The following is a 25,456-nucleotide window of genomic DNA, read 5'->3' on the forward strand; positions in this document are numbered from 1 at the left end:
CAAGAAAAGATAAAATCACAGGGTACCCAGAGGACAAGGACAATTGGTGCTTGTCCTATACTTCCCAGCCAGACTGCATGTCTGGTCTGGTGACAGGACACCACAAGGTCCATATTCAGAAGTATTTAGCCATATTATTCCAAAGTTACCTGGCTAAATAAATAAATGTAGGTAACCGACTAGGTATAACAATACTAAGGGCAATTTTCAAGTACAACTCAGATGTGAGTTAAACACATTATGATATAATATCTATTTAGATTTACATTGGCTTTGTTATTTTTTGCAGTGCATGACTGCAAGGATAACGCTATTAAAATAGTCCCTGAGGAAGCCTCAAGATCATAGAGGCGAAACGAAGATATCTTTTGTCGGACCTATTACAGATGAACTTCAAACTTGATGAATTATTATACACGTGATTTTTTTGCATATTTGTACTTAAAAAATTGAATGTATAAATATAGAAGACACATTTATGCATTAATTCTGGCAAACTTCATGCAATATTTTTAGTGTGGTATATGTGGATGGATGTGCTAGCTTAGTTTTAATTTGTCTATGTAGGGTTAAAATATGGGGGGTTTTTCTACATTAATAAAATATTAAATTTATATTATATGTCTCTCTATTCTTGTTATATGTTTAAATAAATAAATGGGCACTTATCTGACTAAATTCTAGCTGGATAACTTTTTTTTTTAATTAAAGTTTTTATTTGGCACAATGCACGTAAATAACATTATAAGATAACAGGCATATAGATCAATACACAATTAACTTCAATAACAATGGACTGATGACTCAGCTTTGAAACGAGAATATAATTGCAAAAAATTAAATAAAAGAAATAATCAAGCAGCATGGGTGCCATATATGAGTCCACTACGACTGAGCGTCTTGATTGTCCTTAATCGGAAGTATCCTCTGCCCGGTCACAGCACCCTGTCTCCACGCCCGATACAGATTCCAGACATGATGAAAGCGAGGTAAACAATGGCGTTTTTGAGCAGTCATCAGGTAAAGTATACACTTATGGTCCGATTTGTGAAGTACCACCTCCACAGATGGGACGTGCGCTTGCTTCCACGTAGCTGCCAAAACACATCTTGTACCCAGGCATATTTGTAAAAGCAATGTGTTAGAGTTTCTATTACTCTCACATGAGGCATTTAATAATGCACATTCTGGAGTCAGGATAATAGGTTTCCCCAAAACACTTAGCTGGATAACTTTTTATCCAGCTAAAATTTGGTTGGAAAAGACAAGGACATTCCGGGGGCATAACTGGAAGGAGCTACGTTAGCCAGATAACTTATCTGTCTGTACATCTAACCTAAGTTTATCCAGCTAACTTTAAGATAGCTGCATATATTCTGTGGCACAGCCACAGCGCTGAACATATAGGCTAAGTTAAGCCAAATTAATTCATCTGGCTAACTAGCTGAGCCGCACAGCAGCTGGACATGTATCTCACCATATTTTGCTGCTATTTCCTCTGATTCGCCCAGGATAATAGAGTTTTTCCTGCTCATTCTTTTCTGGGAAGTCTTTGCTTTTATTTCTGTCGGCTTTGGGAAATGTGTATCTCCTTCTATCTTTGCATTTTGCACGGCACAGGAAGACACGCATTTCTCTTTCTATTCTCTGGTCTTGCATTGCACAGTCTGGCTTTTGGAGTTTCCCTTCTCCGGTGCCTTCCCTCGCCGGCAGCATGCAGGGGGCAAGCATGGAGGGGCCGGAGCCGAGATAGCCACGGTTTTCTATGATTCCGGGACTCAGCTGAGGGCAGCGCGGGGAGAAGGAAAGGGGACACTGTGGACTGATCGGTGAGTGATTTACCCGGAGGGAGAGGAGGTACTGTGAATGCTGGTGGTGCGAGAGGGGATGAATGTCTGAGGATGGCTGATAAAAGAGGGGGTTGATGTTAGGGGGATGTGGCACAAAAGCGGATGAATATTGAGGAGACGAGGAGGAAGCTGAATTCTGGGGGAGCACAAGAATGGGGGTCAATGCCACATCTTTGAAGTCAGAGATGCAAACTTGGGTTCTGACATTTTCTTTGCCTCCCTATGGTCCATGCTGCCAAGTGATCTGCAGCAGGTGTGAGAGTACGAGGGCAAGGGTCGGCGGGTGGGAGTCAGGGGATAGAATAGCCAGGGTAGGAGGTGCATGAGAACCATGTAAGAGAGGAGTTGTATGTGAAAGAGTGAAGTGGGAGGGCATAGGCACAAGACTTGGTGAGAGGTGCAAAAGAGCTGGTGAAAACGGGGTGGAGGTGTGTGGGAGAGCCAGAGGCAGAGGTTCTAGGTGAAAGAGAGCCAGAGATTGTGTTAAGGCGGGGGTGAGGCAGAAGTGGTGATGCAGGCTGTGCGTGAGAGAAGGACAGAGGTGATGAAGCAGGAAGAAGGGGGAGGGAGCTAGAAGTGGTGATGGAGGGGGCAGCCAGAGGTGGAATAGGGGTGGAAGGCGTGAGAGAGAACCAGAGGTAGTGACTGAGGAGGAGGGAGGGTGTGACAGAGAGACAGAGGCAGGAGGGTGTATGAAAGCGAGCCAGAGAGGATATTGGAGGGGAAGGGGAGAGTATCCAAGGCTATGACCGGGGGTAAGAGTGACTCGGAGAGGGGGGTGATGGAGGGAGCATGAGAGGAGATAATGGGGAATGACAGGAAATAGGAGATGAGGTAGGTGAGAACACAGGACAGAGCAGAGAAAAAGAGGGTGGGGGAAGGAAGCAGCTGGACCACCACAGGCTGTCAATCCTGCAAACTTAAGGGACTCCCCAGATCCTAAAAACATTCAAACTGTAATCCCATTCTGCTCTCAGCTTCTCCTCGGTTAACACATCCCATTATCCTAGTTCACCGTTTCCGATAATTTGGAGGGCAAGGCTATTTACTGTAAGAAACGTGATTCATTAAGTAAATAAACTAAATAAACTTCTATTCAGCTGCTAGGTGCTGGCCGAACTTTCAAAACCAGAGAGGAGGTACTGGGGGAGGGTTTCTAATGGGTTACCAGGGAAAGTTTTATTTTGTTTCCATTTTGATATTGTATGGAGTTTTTATTATGGGGAACTTTTATTATTATTATTATTATTATTATTATTATTATTATCATCATTATTAATGTATTTATTATATGTTGTATTGATGCAAACCACTTTGGTTTCCCATTTAGAAAAAGGGACAGTGTAGCTGTAGAGCTAGAAAAGAAATGAAATGGTTGAGCGGGAATGAGAGAGACAGAGAGGGGCTGGCTGTACAGAAGCAGCAGGATCTCATTTACTCTGGTCTCCTGTGTTTTTACAGGATCATTTTTGGGAGACGTGGAAGGCGGGTGCCGAGCGTGACTGTTAAATGTAATATTTAATTATCAAAATCTCAAGGTGGTATGGGGAGGGGGGGCTGTATGTCGAACCACCATGGGCCTGAGCCCGACCTCCCCTTCTCCACTCGAATCTTTTAAGCACCCAGCAAATGCCTCTGTGGGAGAATAAGACTGAAATTGCCAAACTCACCTGCCAGCCTGACAACAGTCTCTCTCTCTCTCTAAGAAACAGACTTCCTCTTATTTGGCAAATGCAGAGTGACAAATTAAAGAAGTAAATCAACTTTTCCACATCTTTCTTCTAAACAACTTCCTTTGCTCAAAGCACTCCAACGATTAACCATTAAAATTAAAGTGACAACCTATTTCTCTCCCTTTAGAGGGTTAACTTTCAGTGGCCTGCGCACAAAGCACACACAGGCTGGCTGTAGCCTGAATTGTCAAAGCGGAATGTAACCCATAATCTAACACAGGGACCTAATGCATGTAACTCTCACCGGCAGGCGTAGGCGTGCGCCCGCAGACTGATACAAACAGCGTACGAAAATCGAGAGCATGCACCGAAATGGTTTCTCTTCTCCAACTCCCCCTCCCCCCCGGGACACCTCTTTCTACTACGCGTAAACCTAGACGCGAAAACGTTTCTGCGCGTACTTTCCATTCCCCTCGGGGAAATTTTTAAAACCCCCCCCCTGGCATCATGCGGGTAAATGCTTTCGAAAGTTAGGCCCAATCAAGGGCGTGCGGCCACTGAGGGAGACCGCGGTTCAGCTCGGTGTGAGAGGACAGAGGCTCCCGGCTACCTGTAGCAAGAATCCTGGATGCCGCTTCCGGAAGAGCTAGAGCCAGCTGTTAGACATTTCCCAAGGCATCAGTGACATTAGCACACTGAGCGGCCCAGGAAGTTTCATCTTTGGCTCTGAAAGAGGCAATTTGTTCTCTCTTTTCCCAGAAAAGTCTCTCAGTGTGATGGATTGAGCATCTGGAACATTTAATGCAGATAACACAGTGGCAGAAATCCCAGTGTAAGACATTAATATTTTGGGTCAAATCCTTTACAGACAGTCAGTTTAAGAATGCCTCGTTATGTCTTAATGAGCTGACAGGAAACCATTTTTGACTCTGGGTTGACTTTTAACCGCTTGCTGGTGACGGGCAAAGCAATGCCAATGTGATGCCCAAAAGCTGATCCCAGGAATAATCACGGAGCGCTGGACCCGGTGGCCAGTTCGGCCTCTGCAGATGGGAAGGAAGTCAAGTCACCGTGAAATGAATCCTGCCATGTGAAGGAGGAAAACGGTGTTACCGGCTTCTGCAAAGCCGAGCTAGGAGGCTGTGCCCATCACAACCATGCACCTGCAACATGCAATCAGTCTACAAATGTAACGCATCATATCCAGATTTAACATAATTCCACCTCCCACTGCAAGTCTGAGCGCTGTGGAATAGAATAATATATCAACAGTGCACTTCGGGGTCAGAAGTACTCAGCAGTTTCCCCACAGGTACAGAATGGAAAAAAAAAACTTTAGTAATTTGGTACCTGCTGTTAGGACTCACTGTAACGTCAAAATCCCCGTTTCAATACTAACACACCACTATGTACTGTCATAACAGCAGAGTGTTTACACCCTTCGCCCTTCAGTAGTTTGGGTTCAAGCGAAGGTTTCAACAAACTGTTCCAGGAAGGATGGCTTTCTCCTTGAACTGCTGAGCCAGTCCACATCCAATAAAAGAAAAACTTGTACAGTTGGAAGTAATAAAAGATAACATTGCAGAAGCAGACCCAGGACTCGGTTATCCTAGAGAATGAATCACCAGATGGCTTGGGACGACCTCGGGACTTACCTGTGACTTTCCATCAGCCAATATAATGTTGCTTCTCAGTCTGAGTGAAAGCCCAAAGTTGACATCAACCCTCCCCCTCAAAAAACTTGATTGCTCTGTACCCACTAAGACCCTAAAACGAAAATATTGCAAACATCATTTCTCCATTAACAGCAACTTGTCCCTTAAAAATAGTTGTGAACATAAGAAATGCCATGCTGGGTCAGATCAAAGGTCCATCAAACCCAACATTCTGTCTCTGACAGAGGCTAATCCAGGTCACAAGAACCCAGCAAGATCTCAAAGAATAGAGTCAATCCTTCTCGTGCATAACCAAGGATAAACAGTGGCTTTCCCAAGTCTACATGGCTAACAATGGTTTCTGAACTTTTCTTCCAGGAACTTATCTAGACCATTTTTAAACCCAGCTACACTAACAGCTTTCACCACATCCTCTGTCTACAAATTCCACAGTTTAATTTGTGCCAATTAAAAAAACACTTTCTCTGATTTATTTCAAATGTGCTATTAGCTTCATGGAGTGTCCTAGTTCTAATATAATAGGAAAATGTAAATAAGTGTTCCCTATTTACTTGTTCTACCACACTTATGATTCTACAGAGCTCTATTTTATCTTCTCTCAGCAGTCTCTTCTCAAGGCTGAAGAGCCCTAACCAGTTTGGCCTTTCTGCATAGGGGAGCCAATTCCGTCTCTTTTATCGATTTGGTCGCCCTTCCCCTTATCTTTTCTAGTTCTACTATATCTTTTTTGAGATGGGGTGACTAGAACTGCACACAATACTCAAGCAGGCCGATGCAATACCGTGCACTGGCTGCAGCGCACGGCTCAGCCCACAATTGGATGCACGTCCATAACCCCCGATGCAAAACAGGGGTTAGCTTGTCCAAAATGGGCATCCAATTGTGCGCGTAGGTGAAAGGCGCTCATCACTTACAAATGCATGTTGATGAGGCTATTACCTATTCCCTCCCCATGCAAAAAAAAAAAAAAAAAAATGTGCGCCCAAGATGCTCATTTTTACTCGCCAAAATTAACGCCTGCCCGGAGAAGGTGTTAATTTTGGAGGACCCCAAGAAGCTTACAGAAAAGCAGAAAATACTGCTTTTCTGTACTTCCTCTGACTTAATATCGTGGCGATATTAAGCAGGAGGAACTACAATATTATAATATCCTGGGGAAAAAAAAAGGGTACGGTGGTCATTTTAGGAAAAGGGACGCTCTAAAATTGAGCATCTGTTTTCCTAAGTGGCTGACAGCCACCTCTCCCGGGCGCCCGCTGACGAGGAGGCACCAGGGGCGCGCAATTTCCCCTAGCACCTCTTTTTTTACCGCGGCAGCCTATTTGCATTTTGTATTGGGCGCCCGGGAGAGGTGGATCGGCGCGCATTAAGAGGACAGGCGCTCAATCATGAACATCCCTTTAATGCACGCCGATACTGCATCGACTTTAAGGTGCGGTCACACCATGGCTTGATAAAGTGACATTATGCTATTTTTCCATTCTCTTCCTAATCATACCTAACACTTTATTTGCTTTTTTTTTTTACTGCTGCTGTAGACTGAGCTGAGGACAGTATCTGAATTCAAGAAAGCACGGGATAAGCACAAGTGAACCCTGAGGGAGTGGTGGGGACTGTGAAACTCAGCAGATGTGGATGAGCAGATTAGAAAGGCTGTATGGTCTTTTTCTGCCATCACATTTCTGTTTCTATGATTTCAAAGAATTGTCCACAATACCTCCAAAATCCGCCAGTCTTGCAAGGTCCTCTCGCGATGCCTCACAATCAGCTTGCAATTTAACTACTTTGAATAATTTTGTGTCATCTGCAAAGCCTATCATCTCCCTTGTTGCATCTTTTCCAGGTCATTTATAAATATATTAAAAAGCACCGGTCCCAGATCTGTACTGGGACTGGTGCTATTCAGTCCTACTCCATTTCTTGTCTTCTAGCCAGTTACCAATCCAAAAAACATTGCCTCCTGTCCCATGACTTTAATTTCCTGATGAGTCTCTCATGAAAGACTGTCAAACACTTTCCGAAAATCCTGATACGCTACATCAACATACTGTACATGGCAGGTAGTGAGGGTGCACACTCTATTACACTGCTTGGCTATGACTGTTACCGATATCTCCTTCCCCTACAGCCGAATGACAACACAGTCCCAGAAAATGTCATCTCCAAGGTCAGTATTAGGGCGTTGGCGTGGATTATAGTCACACGGGTTTCTGACAACTCATCAGGTCCTCCCCAACACGTGCTGTGGCTTTAAATCTTCACACATCTTACACCGTATCTTTTCCACTTTAACCAATTTTTCTTTTTGTTTTCAAAAACCGTAGCTGAAAAACTTATTTATCTTTATCTCAGTTGAGAGAAGGACAGAAAGCTATTATGGTCTTGAATTGTTTCAAAAAGTAACATAAATCCCCCCTCCAGCCCACAGAGACAAGCCATAAGAATCTTGCATCTGCTAGCTTGCATGCTATGATGTCCTGTAAAGATAATATCAAGGCACGTTGTAAAATATAGCAACCAGAGACCATAAAAGCAGCTTCATAAAAACAGAGACTTTGTCTTCATCAGCAGCTATTAACCTCATTTTAGTCTTTTTTTTTTTTAAAGACGTATCTGTCAAATCTCATTGACTCCAAACTCTGTGTACTTAGGGATTAGAAAATTATTGCACTGTGCTTTAGGGAATAAACACATGTGAAATGTTTTCAGAAAAGACCATAATGCATACGTGTAGGGCTGCTGAGGAGCTAGAAGTTGAGATGGTTTTTGGCAGGATTGTCAAACTGGGTGGTAGTTAGACAGGGCAATCTCACCAAGTGCAAACCAGTTGCCGTGGCATCAGGTCAGGAGAGATTTATTTCCTGACTGAATGCTAGTGAGCAAAATACACTTTGCTGCTAAGCTTCTGGCACATTGGTTTAATGCCCAGCAGCAAGACTGGCGATGTTGGCTCATCTACCTGATGCAATACAAGGAGGGCAAACTGAGCCTGCTACTGAAATGCCAATAAGCACAGCAGCTCGTCTGGAAGTCAGTCTCTCCTCACGGGATACTGCACACAGCACAGAACGGCACTGCTGCTGGGCCAGTGGTGCAGCTCTTTTCTCGGTTAGCTCTGACCATGAGGCACCATTGCTGCACTCAGCTCCTGGCACTACAGTGGTTTAATGTAAATGAGATTCAGACGGTTGCACCAAAACAGAAAACTGCTATAAAAAATAGAAGACTGAGGTCTCCACACAGAGTTCTCAAAGAAGAAGGAAGAAATCCAAACTGGTCTTCTCCAAACACTCTTATGCAATTACTTCAGTCATTTTATTCCTCCAGTACATATGGTACTAGCAACTGAACATAAGCAAGTTACATCTCGATGCCTCATCACAAAAAAAGGACATAAGAACATAAGAAAATGCCATACTGGGTCAGACCAAGGGTCCATCAAGCCCAGCATCCTGTTTCCAACAGTGGCCAATCCAGGCCATAAGAACCTGGCAAGTACCCAAAAACTAAGTCTATTCCATGTAACCATTGCTAATAGCAGTGGCTATTCTCTAAGTGAACTTAATAGCAGGTAATGGACTTCTCCTCCAAGAACTTATCCAATCCTTTTTTAAACACAGCTATACTAACTGCACTAACCACATTCTCTGGCAACAAATTCCAGAGTTTAATTGTGCGTTGAGTAAAAAAGAACTTTCTCCGATTAGTTTTAAATGTGCCCCATGCTAACGTCATGGAGTGCCCCCTAGTCTTTCTACTATCCGAAAGAGTAAATAACTGATTCACATCTACCCGTTCTAGACCTCTCATGATTTTAAACACCTCTATCATATCCCCCCTCAGTCATCTCTTCTCCAAGCTGAAAAGTCCTAACCTCTTTAGTCTTTCCTCATAGGGGAGTTGTTCCATTCCCCTTATCATTTTGGTAGCCCTTCTCTGTACCTTCTCCATCGCAATTATATCTTTTTTGAGATGCGGCGACCAGAATTGTACACAGTATTCAAGGTGCGGTCTCACCATGGAGCGATACAGAGGCATTATGACATTTTCCGTTTTATTCACCATTCCTTTTCTAATAATTCCCAACATTCTGTTTGCTTTTTTGACTGCCGCAGCACACTGCACCGACGATTTCAGTGTATTATCCACTATGAAACCTAGATCTCTTTCTTGGGTTGTAGCACTTAATATGGAACCCAACATTGTGTAATTATAGCACGGGTTATTTTTCCCTATATGCATCACCTTGCACTTATCCACATTAAATTTCATCTGCCATTTGGATGCCCAATTTTCCAGTCTCACAAGGTCTTCCTGCAATTTATCACAATCTGCTTGTGATTTAACTACTCTGAACAATTTTGTGTCATCTGCAAATTTGATTATCTCACTCGTCGTATTTCTTTCCAAATCATTTATAAATATATTGAACAGTAAGGGTACCAATACAGATCCCTGAGGCACTCCACTGTCCATTCCCTTCCACTGAGAAAATTGCCCATTTAATCCTACTCTCTGTTTCCTGTCTTTTAGCCAGTTTGCAATCCACGAAAGGACATTGTATAAGTAGCTGTGACAGTCACCAAGCTTACTGAGACAACATCCTGGTGGCATGAATATAAACCTTCCAAGTAACTTTGACTTTCTAGGATTAGTGCTCTGTGTCTACAACAGATTCACGGCAATTTATGACTCTTACCCTTTCTGTATATTGCGGCTTCCTTCTACTCCCAACAGCATCCCCTTCATCCATTTCCAAGTTGACTGGGGAAAAGGGTGGCAGTTGATCCGGCATAAAGAAGCGTAACGTGAACTTTGGTCTTCCAACGTGTGTTGGTTTATGTAACTATCCTCCTTCTATCTATGAGCTCTCTGCACAATCCGGCCAAGTGAAGGAGCATCCGAAGCTGTGCAACAAGTTTCAGACTCAAAGTCCCCCTGGCCATCTCGCCGTGAGTGGGAAGGGCCTTCCTAATATTGAAAGCATCCCTCTTCCGTCAGCAGCAGCTGCTCTAGGGATGTCTCCTGGTTCTATCATCTAACGGGACAAGTTGATGCAGGAGCAAGCTGGATGCACCCAAAGGCCATGAGGATCCTCACCTATTCAAAGTAAAATTGCCGGAGACCTGCTTGTGTCTAAAACATAGGCCAACTGGGCAGGTATTTTCACTTGGCTGAACCCTAAATACGCTTTTCACTTGGCTGAACCATAAATACGCTTTCTTTACATGAGCATACAAGTCATCCTTTACCACGGCATTATGACTTACAAAGAAACTTTATACTAACTCAGCCATATTTTTTTTCGACTTTAACTCACCACTGTAATATGAAGGCTCCATAGAATGTAGTCGTGTCCCAGCTCCCTGTGTCCAAAGCATATGCACTCTTTAAAACCTCATAATATGGGATGGAGCAGACCAGTCTTGCTTTCAGGAAAGATGTCCATTTTCGCTGCAGAATCTTCTTGCCTCCTAAATCACTCTGGAAGAGGTATTTAAAATGAAAAAGATTATACAAAAATAAAGCATAATGACTTGGATTTGATATCTCTGCTCTAGAATGGACAATGATCTTAAAACTTTGTCAGGCTAATAGAGAACAGTTTCATTTTACATTTATTCCATTTCTGGTCATAACCACTGTGAAGAGATTTCTGGTCTAACATTGTGTGCTCTCGTACGCCATGGCCTGTAGGCAATTACTTGTTGCAGACTGGGTGCAAGCGAACTGGAATAAAGATTGGCAAAGAAGCTGCAAGCATTGACTTTTCAGTGGAGAAACTGAATATATTTGTAGCAAACAAATGACGAGTTGGGCGGCATCTTATAGACTAATCAATTTATTGAAGAATGAGCTTTCAGGGACAGTGTCCACTTTGTCAGATGAGTATATATTTGTGACTCTCTCTTGAGAGCAATATCCCCTTCATCGGGTCAGGGTAAAACGGGCAAAGAATGGTGTTGCACGAATATACAAATTATACTGTTGTGTAGATTACAACACTGGTGTTTGCTTTAAAAACAATGAACAAATTTAATGAAAGGCTGAAGGGAAATGATTTGAGCTAGTTGTGCTTGGATGCCTTTCCAGTCATTACATTTCTAGAGCGTTTTGAATCTGCCATTAAAAACTCTAATCGAAAAGTCATCGATAGTGTGCCATTGTCTGGAAAAATGTTCACCATGCAGAGGGCAGAGCTGCACAGCCATAAGTCTCTCAGTACACCAGCATTAGGATCACTAGAGTACCCCACAAGTTCTATTGCATAGTTAAATTACTCCTCAAACACACCTACTTCCACTTGAGTAATGACACCCATTGAGGGATCATAGAAACTGGTAAGGGCACCAAGATGGCACCACTGAACACTAATCTTTCTGTGGCAGACCTGGAGAAAGGAATTCCTGAATGCACACCGCACCCAAAGCCTTTTAGGTCCCAAAAGAACAGGGATGACCTGTGTATGACATGGTCTGAGCGGAAGAGAATCTTATGCGGTTTAATGGCTATGTGGAATATGCCATTCTTCAAACAAAATGAAAATAGATTGCTTTACAGTCCTGCAGAAAAAAATGGACATACTGGAGGTAATTTTCAAAAGGTTTTGTTACGCGCGTAGCCTTTGAAAATCTGCCCATGCGCGCGCCGAGCCTATTTTGCATAGGTTCGGCGGCGAGCACAAGCCCTGGAACGTGCGTATGTCCCGGGGCTTAAAAAAAGGGGCAGGCTGGGGGCGGGGCCGCGGTCCGGGGCGGGGCCGGGATTGTGGTGCACGGGCAGGGCCGAGTGCTCCTGCACAATGGCCTGTGCTGGGGCATGGCGCATTGGCAACCGGCCGGCGCATGCAAATTACGCCTGCCTTGGGCAGGCGTAACTAATGCAACAAAGGTAGGGGGTGGTTTAGGTAGGGCTGGGGGGTGGGTTAGATAGGGGAAGGGAGGGGGAGGTGGGGGGAGCGGAAGGAAAGTTTCCTCCAAGACCGATTTCCGATTTCAGAGCAGTCTCGGAGGGAATGGGGAAAGCCATCGGGGCTCCCCTAGGGCTTGGCGCGTGCAAGGTGCACAAAAGTGCACCCCCTTGTGCGCGCTGACCCCGGATTTTATAACATGCGTGCGCATGTTATAAAATCGGGCGTAGATTTGTTCGCGCCGGGTTGCGCGAACAAATCTACACCTGTGCGTATTTTTTAAGATCTGGCCCTAAATGCACAAAAACGGACTTTTGAAAATTGCTACTTTTATGTACATAATTCCTTTGAAAATTTACTCCATAGAGCTGAATAGTCAAAAAGCTATGATATGTGCTACTTTTGCATGTGAAATTCCTTCGGAAATTACCCACATATAGAAAACATTTCAAATGCAGCTGGGTCTCCACACAGGGACTGAAAGCAGTTTACATCATACAAGATAAAGTACATCAATATGGCATAGTATTACACATACAAAATAATGTAAACAATGCTGCATGCAGCCCCACCCATCCCCTACTCATTTCATCAGACATACAGTACTTGAAAAATCTGCCTTCTGAACGGCGAGATGAAACAGATTTTCTATGATTTCAAAAGAAACTGAAGGATCTCTTGTTTAATCAGGCTTTTTAATGAATGTATCTTAGTTGATCCTGTATAATTTGTTTCTATATTTAATTTGTGTTGTTTTCATTTATTTGCTGTTTTATTGTATTTCTTGATGTTTTAGAATTTATGTCTGTATACTGTGTTCCCCCATTGAATGTTATTGGAAATTATGGAACATAAAATCTTATAAATAAAATATGCTCTGAACCAAAGGGCAAGGGAGAAGAACCTCAAAGCACTATCTGAATCCTTCAAATAAGAGAGATATAAGCAGTAACCATCTCCAGGAAAACTGCATCATCACTTAAAATAGCAAGGGAAACATTGCAATATAGAAAAAAGCCATTCAGTGCATACATCTCTTCTAGTATCATACAACCCAGAACTAGAAAAAAATAAGAAAAATCATACACGTCTTAAAGCCAGTGCTATGCAGGATGAATCGTACAAATCTAGATGTTGTCAAAAGATTTGGACCACTTGGTGTACCCGGTCTGTCCATCTGTGCTTGCTCTTCCATCTTGCACATTTTTCTATCTCAGTGGATTACACCATCATCTTCTCTGTGCCCTTCAACTCCTCTCTCTTCTCTGCGCACTTCCAAAACATTGCTAAAAACAGGTTTCTCTCTCTAGAGAATAGCAATAAAATCCCCCCTTGCCATTCTGACTACACGGCCTAAACCCTTATCTACACTCTTGTTCACCTCATGCTTGGACTACTGCTAGGGGTGCCAACTGGCTCCAAATTTTCAGGACAGGTTGATCCAGTCCTGGTTTTACTCCCCTGCATGCAGATACTTATAGTCTTACTTTTCTGAGGGAATGCAATAGGGAAATCAGAAAAAGTCCCAGCATGCAGTGGGGTAAAACCAGGACTGGATCAACCTGCCCTGAAAATCTGGAGCCAGTTGGCAACCTTAACTACTGCAACCTACTGCATTCTTCACACATTAAAGCAACCAGATAAGACTGAACAAACATAATGGCTGGAATGACACCTAAAGGTGTCCATCCTCAGTCTATCCTTCTATGCTCATCGTGTCACTGAACAAAGAAAACCATGAAGTAGCAGGAGCATTCAGCTGTTCAGACTGCTCGACTGGTTGGCACTCGCCTGCCTATATTTATGGTACAGTGCTAACATGTGGTAACAGTCAAACAGCAAGCTAGGCCGGTAGAAACACCTATTAATGTGTGCACTAATGTATGTTTCTGATCTCATGTGGGAGCACAGCTCTTGAAACCTAATCCCAAATGTTATTACATCAGTCCAATAAGAAGGTTATTATCTGCAATGTTCCAGGTGAAAATCTGAACCTGGCAAAGCACAGCAGCATTTTCTACTTGACTCCCCACCCACTTAACTGGATATTAATGTAAGAGAGGAACAAAATCTCTTCTAATTCTGATGTGGCTGCGCCCTCTTGTATTTTCTCCTTGTCCTCTTCACTATTTGTCATTTCAGGTACGTGAGGCACGGAAAAGAAATGCAGGTGCAACGAGAGGAATTTCGGCATCCCAGTAAGTTTCCTAAGCCCCTATCCGCAGAAGGATGCTCTGCAAACAGAGATTTAAGGTCGCACAATCATGTACTGGAAGGTGTGCTAGAGGCAGGGCAAAGCTGTCGACGGGGACCAGACCTCATCTCCTTTTGAGAGAAAAAAAAAAAAATATATATATATATGGTATATCACTTAGGGGGTTTCCAGCTTCTGGTTATTGCAGAGTTTAGAAATGCGATAGATACTTATCCCAGTGCTGAAAAGATCGGAAAACTGGACTGTGAAACCTGGAGCGGGCGTGACCCAGCTGATCTCCACCTAAAAAGGTGCGAGCGCCCCAGCACATCCCGGCACATGTGCACCTCGGCTTCCTGCAGCCTCCCTGGGTCCGTGAGCAAACAGGTTTCTAACCCCCCTCCCCGGGGAAGGATCCTACTGAAAAACATTTATAGAAACCATCGCCCTCTCCATCATCAGCAAACATTTACAGCCATCCTTGGCCTAAGTCCAAATGCTTCCTGCAATCCTGCCTCTTCATTTTTTTTGAAACCTCCTCTCTGAAGTACTTGACTTGCTTCCTCTATGGCTGCTCTCCTCCCAAGGGTACAATAAAAGCAGCAAGTGACGCGTTGTGTGGTAATGAATCCTAAAAACGCCAAGTTATAGCTTGGATCTTGTCTTTTATGTTTTTTTTTTCCTCTTGCTGCCTTGCAAAGGTGATTTCGAAATTGAACTCGATAAATAAATAGCTGCATCTCTGCCTCCAGTTGTGAGAAAAACATTTTTTTTTTTTCTCAATAGCTGCTTGGTCTGCGGTGAGGAGAAAATAGCAGCCTGGATTCGGGGCTTTACACTTTTCTGGAACAGTGTGCAGGGGGAGCTCCATGCACAAAGGAAGTTTGCCTTTGCAGGACTTAATGTGAAGCAGCCCTACTAATCTAAGCTCGCCTGAAGATGGAGAGGCTGAAATGCTTCTCTTATTTATTTATTTATTTATTTATTTATTTATTTTAATTTTTTCTATACCGGCATTCGTGATAATATTACATCAAGCCGGTTTACAATAAACAATGGGTGATAACCGGAACAGAGAACGAAATAATATGAACTATACATAATATAGATGCAGTTACAATAAACAAGGAGTCGTACAACTAGGAGCAAGAAGAAGACAAGATAGAAACTTTAACATGGTGTATAAACCTGTAGAATGGAGGAATTTCCAAAAATGGATGTTTGAGATTTACAATGAATTGTTCAGTACAAGTATGTAGTTTAACAATAAAGGCGAAATCATAAGTAATGAAGATTCTGGATGATTATAATGCTTAGGGGTAGGATACCAGGATGGTTATAATAATAAAAGATGTTGATTGGAGGTTGAATATTGGATAGAATTGTTTTTAATCTGAGTCTGGGAAGGCTTGTTTGAAAAGCCATGTTTTAACTCTTGTGGCCATGCTCCCTCCTTTTAACTTTCCCGCAGATCGGTTTGAAATGCACCACATTTCCAATGTGTGTTGCCCAAATGCGGCTGAAGCTCGAACAAGAATACCTTTTTGCACTCCTGTGCAGCAACGTTAAATGAGCACGGAACTGTGTAGTGCTATAATATAGTGCCGCACATAATATAGTGCTATAATATAGTGCCGCACAATCTTTTCAGGAGAAGGCTTTTTTTTTTTTTTTTTAAATACTAATGCATAGTGATATTCAATTTAATTTTAAGGGTTTCTTCCACGTGCTGTGCTCCCATCTGCCTTGAACTCTTGGCTTACCTGTAAGCAGGCGGACCACAGTCTACCCAGCAAGCACATATCAACCTCCAAATTAGAGGGTGGGGATAAAAGGCAGTTTTTTTCTATTAAGGAAGCGGGCAAGATTCAAACTGCGCGCACTGATGCGAAGTCTCCGTGTGCGTACTTTACCGGTTCTCGGCGGGAAGGTACGCGAGGGCTTTCACTCTGAAATCTGCCGTGGGTACAAGGCACTCGCAGTCCCTTGCGCCAGCTTTGTGCGCGGGTAGGATTTTGCGGATTGCCCGCAGGCGTTTGCGGAACTGAATTTATGCACAGACAGACGTTTCTTCTCCCTCGACGCTTTCCCCCCCCCCCCCCGGGAATGCAGCGAGGGCGGACAATTTTTCGATAGCCCCTGGTTTACGTGAGTGAAAGGCTTTGTGCCTAAGGAATCCACACTTTGATGATTGCCCTCCCCGTTTTGTTTTTCCTAGTGCTGGAAGGAACATTTTAGCCAGATCGTCTGCCCTAATGTTGCCTTGACCCCCCCATTTTGGAAATTTGGGGGCTGGGGGTAGGGGGAGTTTACATCCAAAAACTGTGTTTTGAAAATATCAAGAAAGGAGAAAGGAGAAATAAAACGACGACCAATTTTTTCTCTCTTATATAAAAAAAAAAATACAGAAAGAAACCAGTCTGTGGACTATGCTTCTTAATATTGAAAAATAAGAAGCAATTCTGGTTTGGTTGCATAAAAATTTGTGACTTTCAAAAAGAAAAGGAAAGAAAATGATACCCTTGCCCCTCACAAAACAGAACTTCCTCAAATATATTTAGTAGTAGGGATGTGAATCGTTTTTGAACGATTAAAATTATCGTCAGATAATTTTAAAATCGTCCTAAATCGTTAGAGTGCACGATACAATACAAATGCCTCCGATTTATCATCAGGGGCATTTGTATTGTATCGTTAAATAGGGCACGGGAATTATTTGGGGGAGGGCGGGAAAACCGGCACACCAAAACAACCCCTAAACCCACCCCGACCCTTTAAAACCAATTCCTTACCCTCCCCCACCCTCCCGAACCCCCCCAAAATGTTAAGTTACCTGGTGGTCCAGTCGGGGGGGGGGGTCCCGGCGTGATCTCCCGCTCTCGGGCCATCGGCGCCATTTTGGCTGCCACTAATTAAAATGGCACCGATGACCCGATAAAAAAAACAAACCCATCCGACCCTTTAAATTGACCCCCCTTAGCCTCCCCCACCCTCCCGACCCATTTTTTTTAGGGAGGCTATACTATAATAGGGGCTGATGAGTAAAGATGGCCGGCGCCATCTTTAAAGATGGCCGGCGCCCCTTTGCCCTTGCCCCGATGCCCCTTTGCCCTTACCCTGTCACATGGTAAGGGCAAAGGGGCATCGGCGCCATTTTTTTTTTAGAACAGCTGATGCCTGGGAACGGGAAATCTCTCCCCGAGGCCCCCCTGGATCTCTCCTCTCCCCGAGGCCCCCCTGGATCTCTCCCCGAGGCCCCCCGAGGCCCCCCTGGACTACCAGGTAATTTTAAAAGGTTTTGGGGGGGTCGATTTAAAGGGTCGGGTGGGGTTTTGTTTTTTTTTAGCGACGCGGGCCTCCCTAAAAAAAAAAATTAGCGATGTGAATTGGAATCGGAAACGATTCCAATTCACATATCTTAACGATCAGATTTCCCCCCCCCCCCCAGCTGAATCTGATCGTTAAGACGATCTGGCACACGATTCACATCTCTATTTAGTAGGGATGTGCAAACGTTTTCGGCCTGCCGCGGGAAATTTCATATTTCCTGCGGTTCGGGCCTTTAAAATTCGGGGAGACCCGAATTTCATTTTAGTGCGCACATTTTTTCGTTAGTGCGCACTAAACCCAAAAATGAATTTTTCCCGAAATTTCAGGAAAAATTCCTTTGGGTTTCAGGCTCCCCGAACCAGGACGAATTAGGTTTGGGGAAAAATTGCTCTTCTCCTTTCCCCAACCATTGGGAAGGAAGGATAACAGCAGAAAATTCCTCCCAACTCAAAAGGCAGAAACTCTTCTCAAACTCCAGCAACCAAAACTCCCTTGTGTCGAGTCACTGCTATCCCTCCACAGATTGCGAGGTAGGCCCTACAGGTCTTCTCTACCCCTTGTCCTCCTCAAGGCAGGGGCTTTCGCTTTCTGAGCCAGAATCAGGGATTCACAAAAGAAAAACTAAAAAAAAACAACAAAAAACACTTCACAAAAAAATGGTTAACACACTCAAAAACCTGAGGCAAACCCTTCCAGACAGGTTGTGTACCAGACAGGGATGTGCCTCTTCCCCTCTCCAGTGTCTCAGACCATGGGGCCTACAACTGGAGAAGAGGACCCCAAAAGAAATCAAAAGTCAAACAAATAATGCCACATCGCTCTCTATACTCACCTACCCTTCTGCAGTCAGGAGCTCCCCACTCCAGCAAGCCTCAGAGGAGGTGCTATTAAGAACAATAAGCCCCGATCCTGACTGCCTAACCCAGGGCTTAGGCTAGGGCCATCTAATGGAGACCTAGGGGGTCTCTAAACTACGACTGAGTGTAGGGGAGACCTAGGGGGTCTCTACACTACGACTGAGTGTAGGGGAGACCTAGGGGGTCTCTACACTACGACTGAGTGTTTTATAACGTTTGCCTTAAATCCAAGTGCAGGGTCTTGGCTCTGAGCTGAGAACGTCCTTTCTCGGCCTTTGGCTGAGATTGAGAACTTTTGCGATATGAGGAGGTTAAGGCCTTGCCACCTGACCCCTGCTGGGGGCCACAACGATGGAAGAACCATTGCCAAAGCAGGAGACAATGAAACCTCTTGCTTTACAAAGAATCTGAAGCAAACTCCGTACTATGCTAATGTGGAGGGAGCGGCATCAGAGCGTAGAGGGCGCAGTGACAGACTTTGTAGAGGCATTAAATCTATGGCATCTGCAATCTCCCCCCACCCCCCTCCATTACCTCCGTGACTCTTATGCCTTTGCCAGCATATGGACATTAGCTGGACACCTACTGGGTCGTAACCATGTTACGCCTATTAAATGTGCAACCCCCAACCCCCATAAGCCATACACGAACTGCATAAAAATGTGGCTTATCCTTGAGCTTCTGAGGTAATTGGTCACTAAATCAGAGAAGAATTCTCTGTACAGAAACAGAGGAATCTAACCTGAAGGGCATGCAAAATAGTTTAAGAGTTTTATTGTTTTGCACTTTTATCCCACAGAGAGCTCATGGTCTGAGGCAGGAATAATGCATAAGAAATAAGGTGTGTGTGTGTGTGTGTGTGTGTGCAGAACACAAACAGAAGAGGGTCAGCATGTGCCAGCGAGTGACAGCTTAAGCAGCCTTCTTTCTAGCTCCCCCATCTCAGAACGAAATAAAACAGCAGCGCACACAATGTTCTTGGTCCATTTTCTAGATGGCCAGACAGAAATTTCTCATTAAAATGCTCCCGTAAACAAGTGGCGACGAAGCTGACAAGCTAGGAATACTTTTTTCAGATGTCCCAAGTCTTCTGGTTGCTTTGGGAGTCCCACGTAATGTCTGGTTCCCTCTTGAGCACCACTGATGCGGCCTTTCATGCCAGGGAAGGCACACAGCAGCAGTGATCAAGGCTAGAACAGTGTTTTCCCAACCTTTTTCAAGCCCAAGGCACACCTGCATTAACACAAATGTTGCAATGCAATACCGCCACCCCCCCCCCCCCCCCCCCCACACACACACACAGGACAAGCAATGCAGATATGGCCTGAAAAAGGGAAGCACTGATAGCCTTACTGCGGGGGCAGAGACGCACATTAATGCGTTACAGTAGATCAGTTCTGGGAGAGAACAAAGTCGGCGTGATACGGGCAGCCAGCTTATAGTTACCCAGGCTGCATGTGGCTGCCAGAGCTCCTCCATCGCTGCTGCTCCCAGTTGCTCTGATTGAGTCACATCCAGGGCACACCTCGTCTCGCTCAGCCTGGGCTTGAGACAAGCTAGAAGGACTCAAAGGAGGAAGCTTAGTTACGGGAAGACAAGAAGGTGCTGTGTGCACACCGCACAAGGTGGGACCCATCTATCCATACCCTGCGTGCTGCCCATTAATTACCACACTCCAGGGCTCGGGCTGTAGCTAGGAACAAGAGGCCTGCGTGACTACACATTCTCAGAAAGAAGACAGAGCTGAGAGCAGAGCCCAGGTGCTGGCCTGGATCTCAGCATCAGGCAATGGTGACTTTTCTATGACACACTGGTTGGAATACGCTGGTTTAAAGGAAATGAACGAATGTATGTTTGCGCTGAAAACCTTTTACTCTCTAGACTTTTGGAGAATTAAAACAAGTCTGAGGAACGACATTCCAAAAATTAAGCTGAAGTATGCCAGCAGACACAGGTTATGAGAAAAATTAATTGATGTCTTGAGGGAAGCAAGCTCATGGTGCCAGTGTAAACAGATTATATTACCTGCAGGACCAGGCTGTACCGACATGCAAAGCATGAAGTTTATTTCGGGGCCTTCTGACAATAAAACTCTGTATGAATCTCTGAACTAGCAGGTTAACCAATGTCAACAACAAAAAAAAAAGCAATGAACTACATTTTATAGCAGAGTCTGTGTGATGCAGACTTTGAAAGCTGAGTTACTTCTGTAAAATCATATTACTGGACCTCTGCTTCCACTCTTCAGAGTTTTGAAATCTCTTGGAGTTAGATAAGGAAGGAAGGTAAACATTCCCAGTCTGTCTCTGTCCCCCCAGATGTCAGTAACTGCTGTTCCAGCACTTTAAACAGGAGAACAGTGAAAACAAAGGAATTCATAGGAAAACTTTGGAGTGGGGAGTGCTTTCATTCGAAACGAATGTGCATTCTGAATCAAATGAGGCCATTTAATGTATCCCTTGTTGTGATGTAATGCATTCTTACATGCCAGTTCACGTTCCAATGTAAACCGAAGTGATGTGTAATTTTTTACATGAATATCGGTATATAAAAATGCTAAATAAATAAATAAATTTTGGTTTTATTAAATCAAAAATGCCTCCGAAAACCCCACCATTTTTAGAATTTTTTCAGATTTTTCATTTCAGAAAATAACATCATGCACTATTTGCTAAAATGAAAAATCTGACTCCCCCCAAAAAATGAAATTTGGCATGAAAATGGGACGAAAATGAATGGAACAAACTGAATTGAAAATATTTTATCTGCTCATTCCTACTCCAGAGTACAAATTCTGAGAGCTTCTCTTTTTAAATGAGGCAAAGCTTTTTTAAAACAAAGGGAAAACTGGAGCAGTCCTAGGTAAGGCCATGGTGGTCTCACGGCTCTTAGATTACTCAGACAGTGGTATTTCTCAGCCCTATCTCCCCAGCTGTACCACCTATGCATGCACTTCTGTCTGTCCCAAAAATGAAAATGCAACTTTTTGGGGCAGTTCCACCCATTTAGGAATAATTACAAATCATGAGGAGCCTTCCTTCAAACACTGCTTGGACAGTCTGCCTCAGGCTTCACCGATGTTGAAAACTTGTTGACAAATCCTAAAGGCTAACAGAAAGACGATCTTTTAGAAGGTAGCTGTCAAAGTTCCCAAACACACTGGTCTGGGAATGAAGACAAGACTGGGCGTGGCCATCTGTCCCGAATGTGGAGGTGCAGCCCCTTCGTTTTTGGTCAACCAACACAACATTTTTCTCCAGCCTACTGCATTTTGATGAGACTTCATACTGCGTCTCGAAAGTCACCTTTATCACAAATACACATCTACATCTAGCCCACAATGCCCCTCTAATTAGCTTTTGGTGGAGCATTCACATGCTTTTATATAAGGAGCAATGAAACGAACCCAGGAGCAATGGCACAGAACTGAGAGGTGAGAACATTCACCTTTATTGTTGTCATTAACAATCAAGTCACCGGGAGGTGCTCACATGGCAATGGCGTACCGAGTCTTTTTTTTTGCAGTTTTGCTCCTCAACACATATCTAACTGGCACTTCTGCACCACAACAGTGATACCTTCCTAACAGCCCCTCTGATCGTGTCATGCATATCAGTGGCATTTAGTTATCAGAAAGTCACAAAAATCTCACGTCAGTGGCTGAGCCACAGTCGGAGAAACATAGCCTCCCAACCCCACATTTTTCCAAGAAGCTGGTAATAACCTTTCTGGCATCGCATACCATCTAGGACATCAGTCTACATCTGTCGCGAAGGTTTGCCCTGTTACCCGCCACAATGCCCACATCCCTCTCACTACAGCCCTGCTGTAAGGTGAGCAAAGATGAGCTCCATCAGGCCACATCTCTAGGTTACTGATCTAGGTGATCTGTCTTTCCAGTTTTTGGAGGTGCTGCGTGTAACATGAACAAATCCCACAATTAGTGGCCTGAGTGCTAACTCTTAGCATGCAGGCTGGGTGGTTCAGTGAACACTAAAAATAGCGTGCTATTTACTAAAAGCCTATTGTGCATGCTAAACTGGATCTTCAAGTCATTGGTGACAGCGTACCTGTATGTAAATGAAGGAACATCATATGCAAATGAGGCTTTAGCTGCTGTATATGAATAGTGTGGTGCTCTCTCCTCCCTCCTCACACTATTTACCATGCATTGGCTAACACCAAAAATTGAACAGGAGTTAAATCTTTACCATGTATGCTTACGCCTAAACTGCCTAACTGCCTACGAAATGCCTCCCTCCCCCCCCCCCCCGCTTCACTAATCAGCCCAATGTAAAAAGAGCAAAAGAGCAGTTAACACAAGGGATTTCCTCTCCTCCTGAACCAACCCAATGGCAATCTGCACCCCAACTTCCAGCCCTGCTGAACCCCATCCAAATTTACCCTGTCATCATTTATTTATTTATTTATTTATTTAACATTTTTATGTACCGAAATTCATGTAGCAATGTTACATATCATTTCGGTTTACATTATAACATTAACAAGCATGTAAGAATGCGATTACATCGAACATGGGGAGGCGGGAGATCATCTGATCTCTCGCCTCCCCACGAGAGCCATCAGACACCTATCCCCCAACCCCTGCGGAAGATGGCTTTCTCCTCTCCCAAAATACGAAGCCCATCCTCCCTCACCCATCTGGAATGAGGGTATATCACTCCAGAGGGTCCTCCACGGGCGAGAGGAATGAAACGGCAAGACTTTACTCCAGATGAGCCATTTCACGTGGGAGGGAGGGGGATGTTGCTTCGTATTTGGTGCGGCCAGGGGACACTCGGGGGTTGGGTATCTTATAGCTAAAGGGGGTAGTGATGGTGCTAATGGGGTTGGGGGGGTGAAGGGAGTGGGGGGAAGGTGGGGAGGCAGATTGTCACCAGGGAGAGGTTTTGCTGGGGGTAGAAAGTTTAGTGAGAAAATCCACCATGCTGACCGGCTCTTTCATTTCAGCACAGTTAACGTGGGGGATTTCAAGAGGCGGGTAGCATGAATGCAATACTTTCTGGGGGCTAACACGCTTGCTATTGCTAGGTAGATGCTTTGAAATCCATTTTTCTTTTTTAGTGGCTGCATGTTAAAATGTTGTGCATGCCATCTTAAGTGCTGTTTCATGGTGCACGTTAGCTTTTTTCCAGTATGCATGCGAGCTTTAGTGCAGAGGCCCCATTATTGTGCCTAGCAGTGGTACTATTCAGTGATGGCAAAAGACAGAAGCAGTCACTAACTACCCCAGTGGTAAACAGTAACCGTTATGGAGGTTGTGTCAGCTTCAGAAGAATTAATGCACAGCCAGTGAGTCCCAGAGTGTAATAAAATGGATTCATTATTTGCCTTGGTGCAGCACAAGGAGGGAGCACAGAAGGAAAATAAAAACAGGGAATAAAAAGTTGACGCAGCCCACCTGATGACTCAGCGGGATGCAGCGTGGCGCGTTTCAGAATTCTGCCGAGCTCAGTGCTCCTTTGTCTTTCTGGGTAGGGGGGAGAAATCATCACCACGGCAATTGCTATTTAATAACCCAATGTTGGTTTATTAAACGAATCCTTTTTTTTCTCTCCCCAGTGACGCCTTTCAGTACACACAAGGCAGGAGAAATGTTCCACCCTACAGCCATGCGGATTCATCAGACACAAGACTGTGCCATTAATGCCAGGCACGGTGAGGGGGAAAATCCCATGGCTGGCCCACCAACTTGTTTTCACGAGGGTCAGCAGCACCGGCTGCTCCCAGAAATTTCCTGGTCCGATGAGGTGGTTTTGGAAACAAGGGAAAAGGCAGGTAACTCTGGGAATCTTTGCCCTAGGGAAGTGGAGCAGTTTGCCTTCTGCAGTATTGACACCTGATCGCCTGCCTGCCTTTCTGCTGGGCCCAGGCACTGCGTATAAATAACCCTAGAATGAAAGCCTTTACAACCTGTTGGAGCTGAACGAAGCCCTTCCCTTTCTCGACTCTGCAACATGGAACTGGCTCACTCTTGATGGGGGTCCCTAGAAGCATCTCTCACATTATATAAGATTAATTTTTATTATTATTATTATTATTATTATTATTGTTGTTGTTCAATCAGGTGTCTCAAAGCCTAAACATTGTTTCTTTTATTTCCTTCCCGGAGAAGACCTGAATGATTATTGCACTCTCTAAATAACAAGCCAGCACGCTGTCACTGTACGCACAAGTCCTACAGTGTGTGTGTGTGTGTCGTTTTACCTTACAGATTCGAGCCACTCTTGCCACCTGCGTCTTGTCCAGAAAGGAGGAGCTGTCTTCTCCCGCCCTCTCCGTGAAGAAGTAGTAGATTTTATCGTCATCACCCACGATGCTGTTCACGCTCTCCCGGACCAGCACGGAGGTCACAAACTCGGCATCTGCACGGCAATCATAAAATTATGAGTAGGAATGCTAAGGCAGTGCTCTTCTGAGGTGCTCAGAATGGGAAAGGCCCGACTAAACATGTGCTCATTGCTAGCTTGAAAGCGGCAGGGAATGAAGAAGAATGGAGTGTGATAATGGGATTTTTTTTTTTTTTTTTTTAATGCAGACCCGAAGACTCTGATTGAAGACCTGCTGCTGGTGGTGATGATGTGGTGGTGAGGGGAGGGGTTGGTGAAGGAGGTGGCTGCTGGCTCATCATTTCAGCCTGCGGATGACAAGATTGAGAATGCAGCTCCCTTCCTGGCACTATGCCAGGCAGGACTGGAAAGAATACAAATCCAAAATCACCTGGCCACAGGGCACCATCTTATAATAAGCAGAGCGACAGAAGAGATGAATGGAGACTGATAAGAAAACCCAGGGTGCAGCTTAATCCAAGCAAATAACTACTACCAAGCACCCGTAGAAGAAAAAAAAATGTTTCAGGTAGAATGCAAAAAGTTCAAAAGAGTAGCAGGCCTGTTTTTTTTTTCAGCACAGGTCCATACTGTGAAAGGTAATGCCTGTAATTAA

General features: G+C 44.3%; 1 protein-coding gene across 1 annotated transcript in view; it reads right to left on the reverse strand.

Annotated features, from left to right (window-relative positions):
* SEMA4G (semaphorin 4G) overlaps window positions 1-25,456 on the reverse strand; it is a 352,161-nt gene that overhangs the window by 53,008 nt on the left and 273,697 nt on the right. The window contains exons 8-9 of the mRNA XM_029610258.1: window positions 24,719-24,876; window positions 10,520-10,683 (exon numbers count right to left, since the gene is read on the reverse strand). Of these exons, the coding sequence (XP_029466118.1) occupies window positions 10,520-10,683; window positions 24,719-24,876 (322 nt within the window). The remainder of the gene's footprint in view (window positions 1-10,519; window positions 10,684-24,718; window positions 24,877-25,456) is intronic.

The sequence above is a fragment of the Rhinatrema bivittatum genome, chromosome 7 (assembly GCF_901001135.1).
Source record: "Rhinatrema bivittatum chromosome 7, aRhiBiv1.1, whole genome shotgun sequence".
NCBI lineage: Eukaryota > Metazoa > Chordata > Amphibia > Gymnophiona > Rhinatrematidae > Rhinatrema > Rhinatrema bivittatum.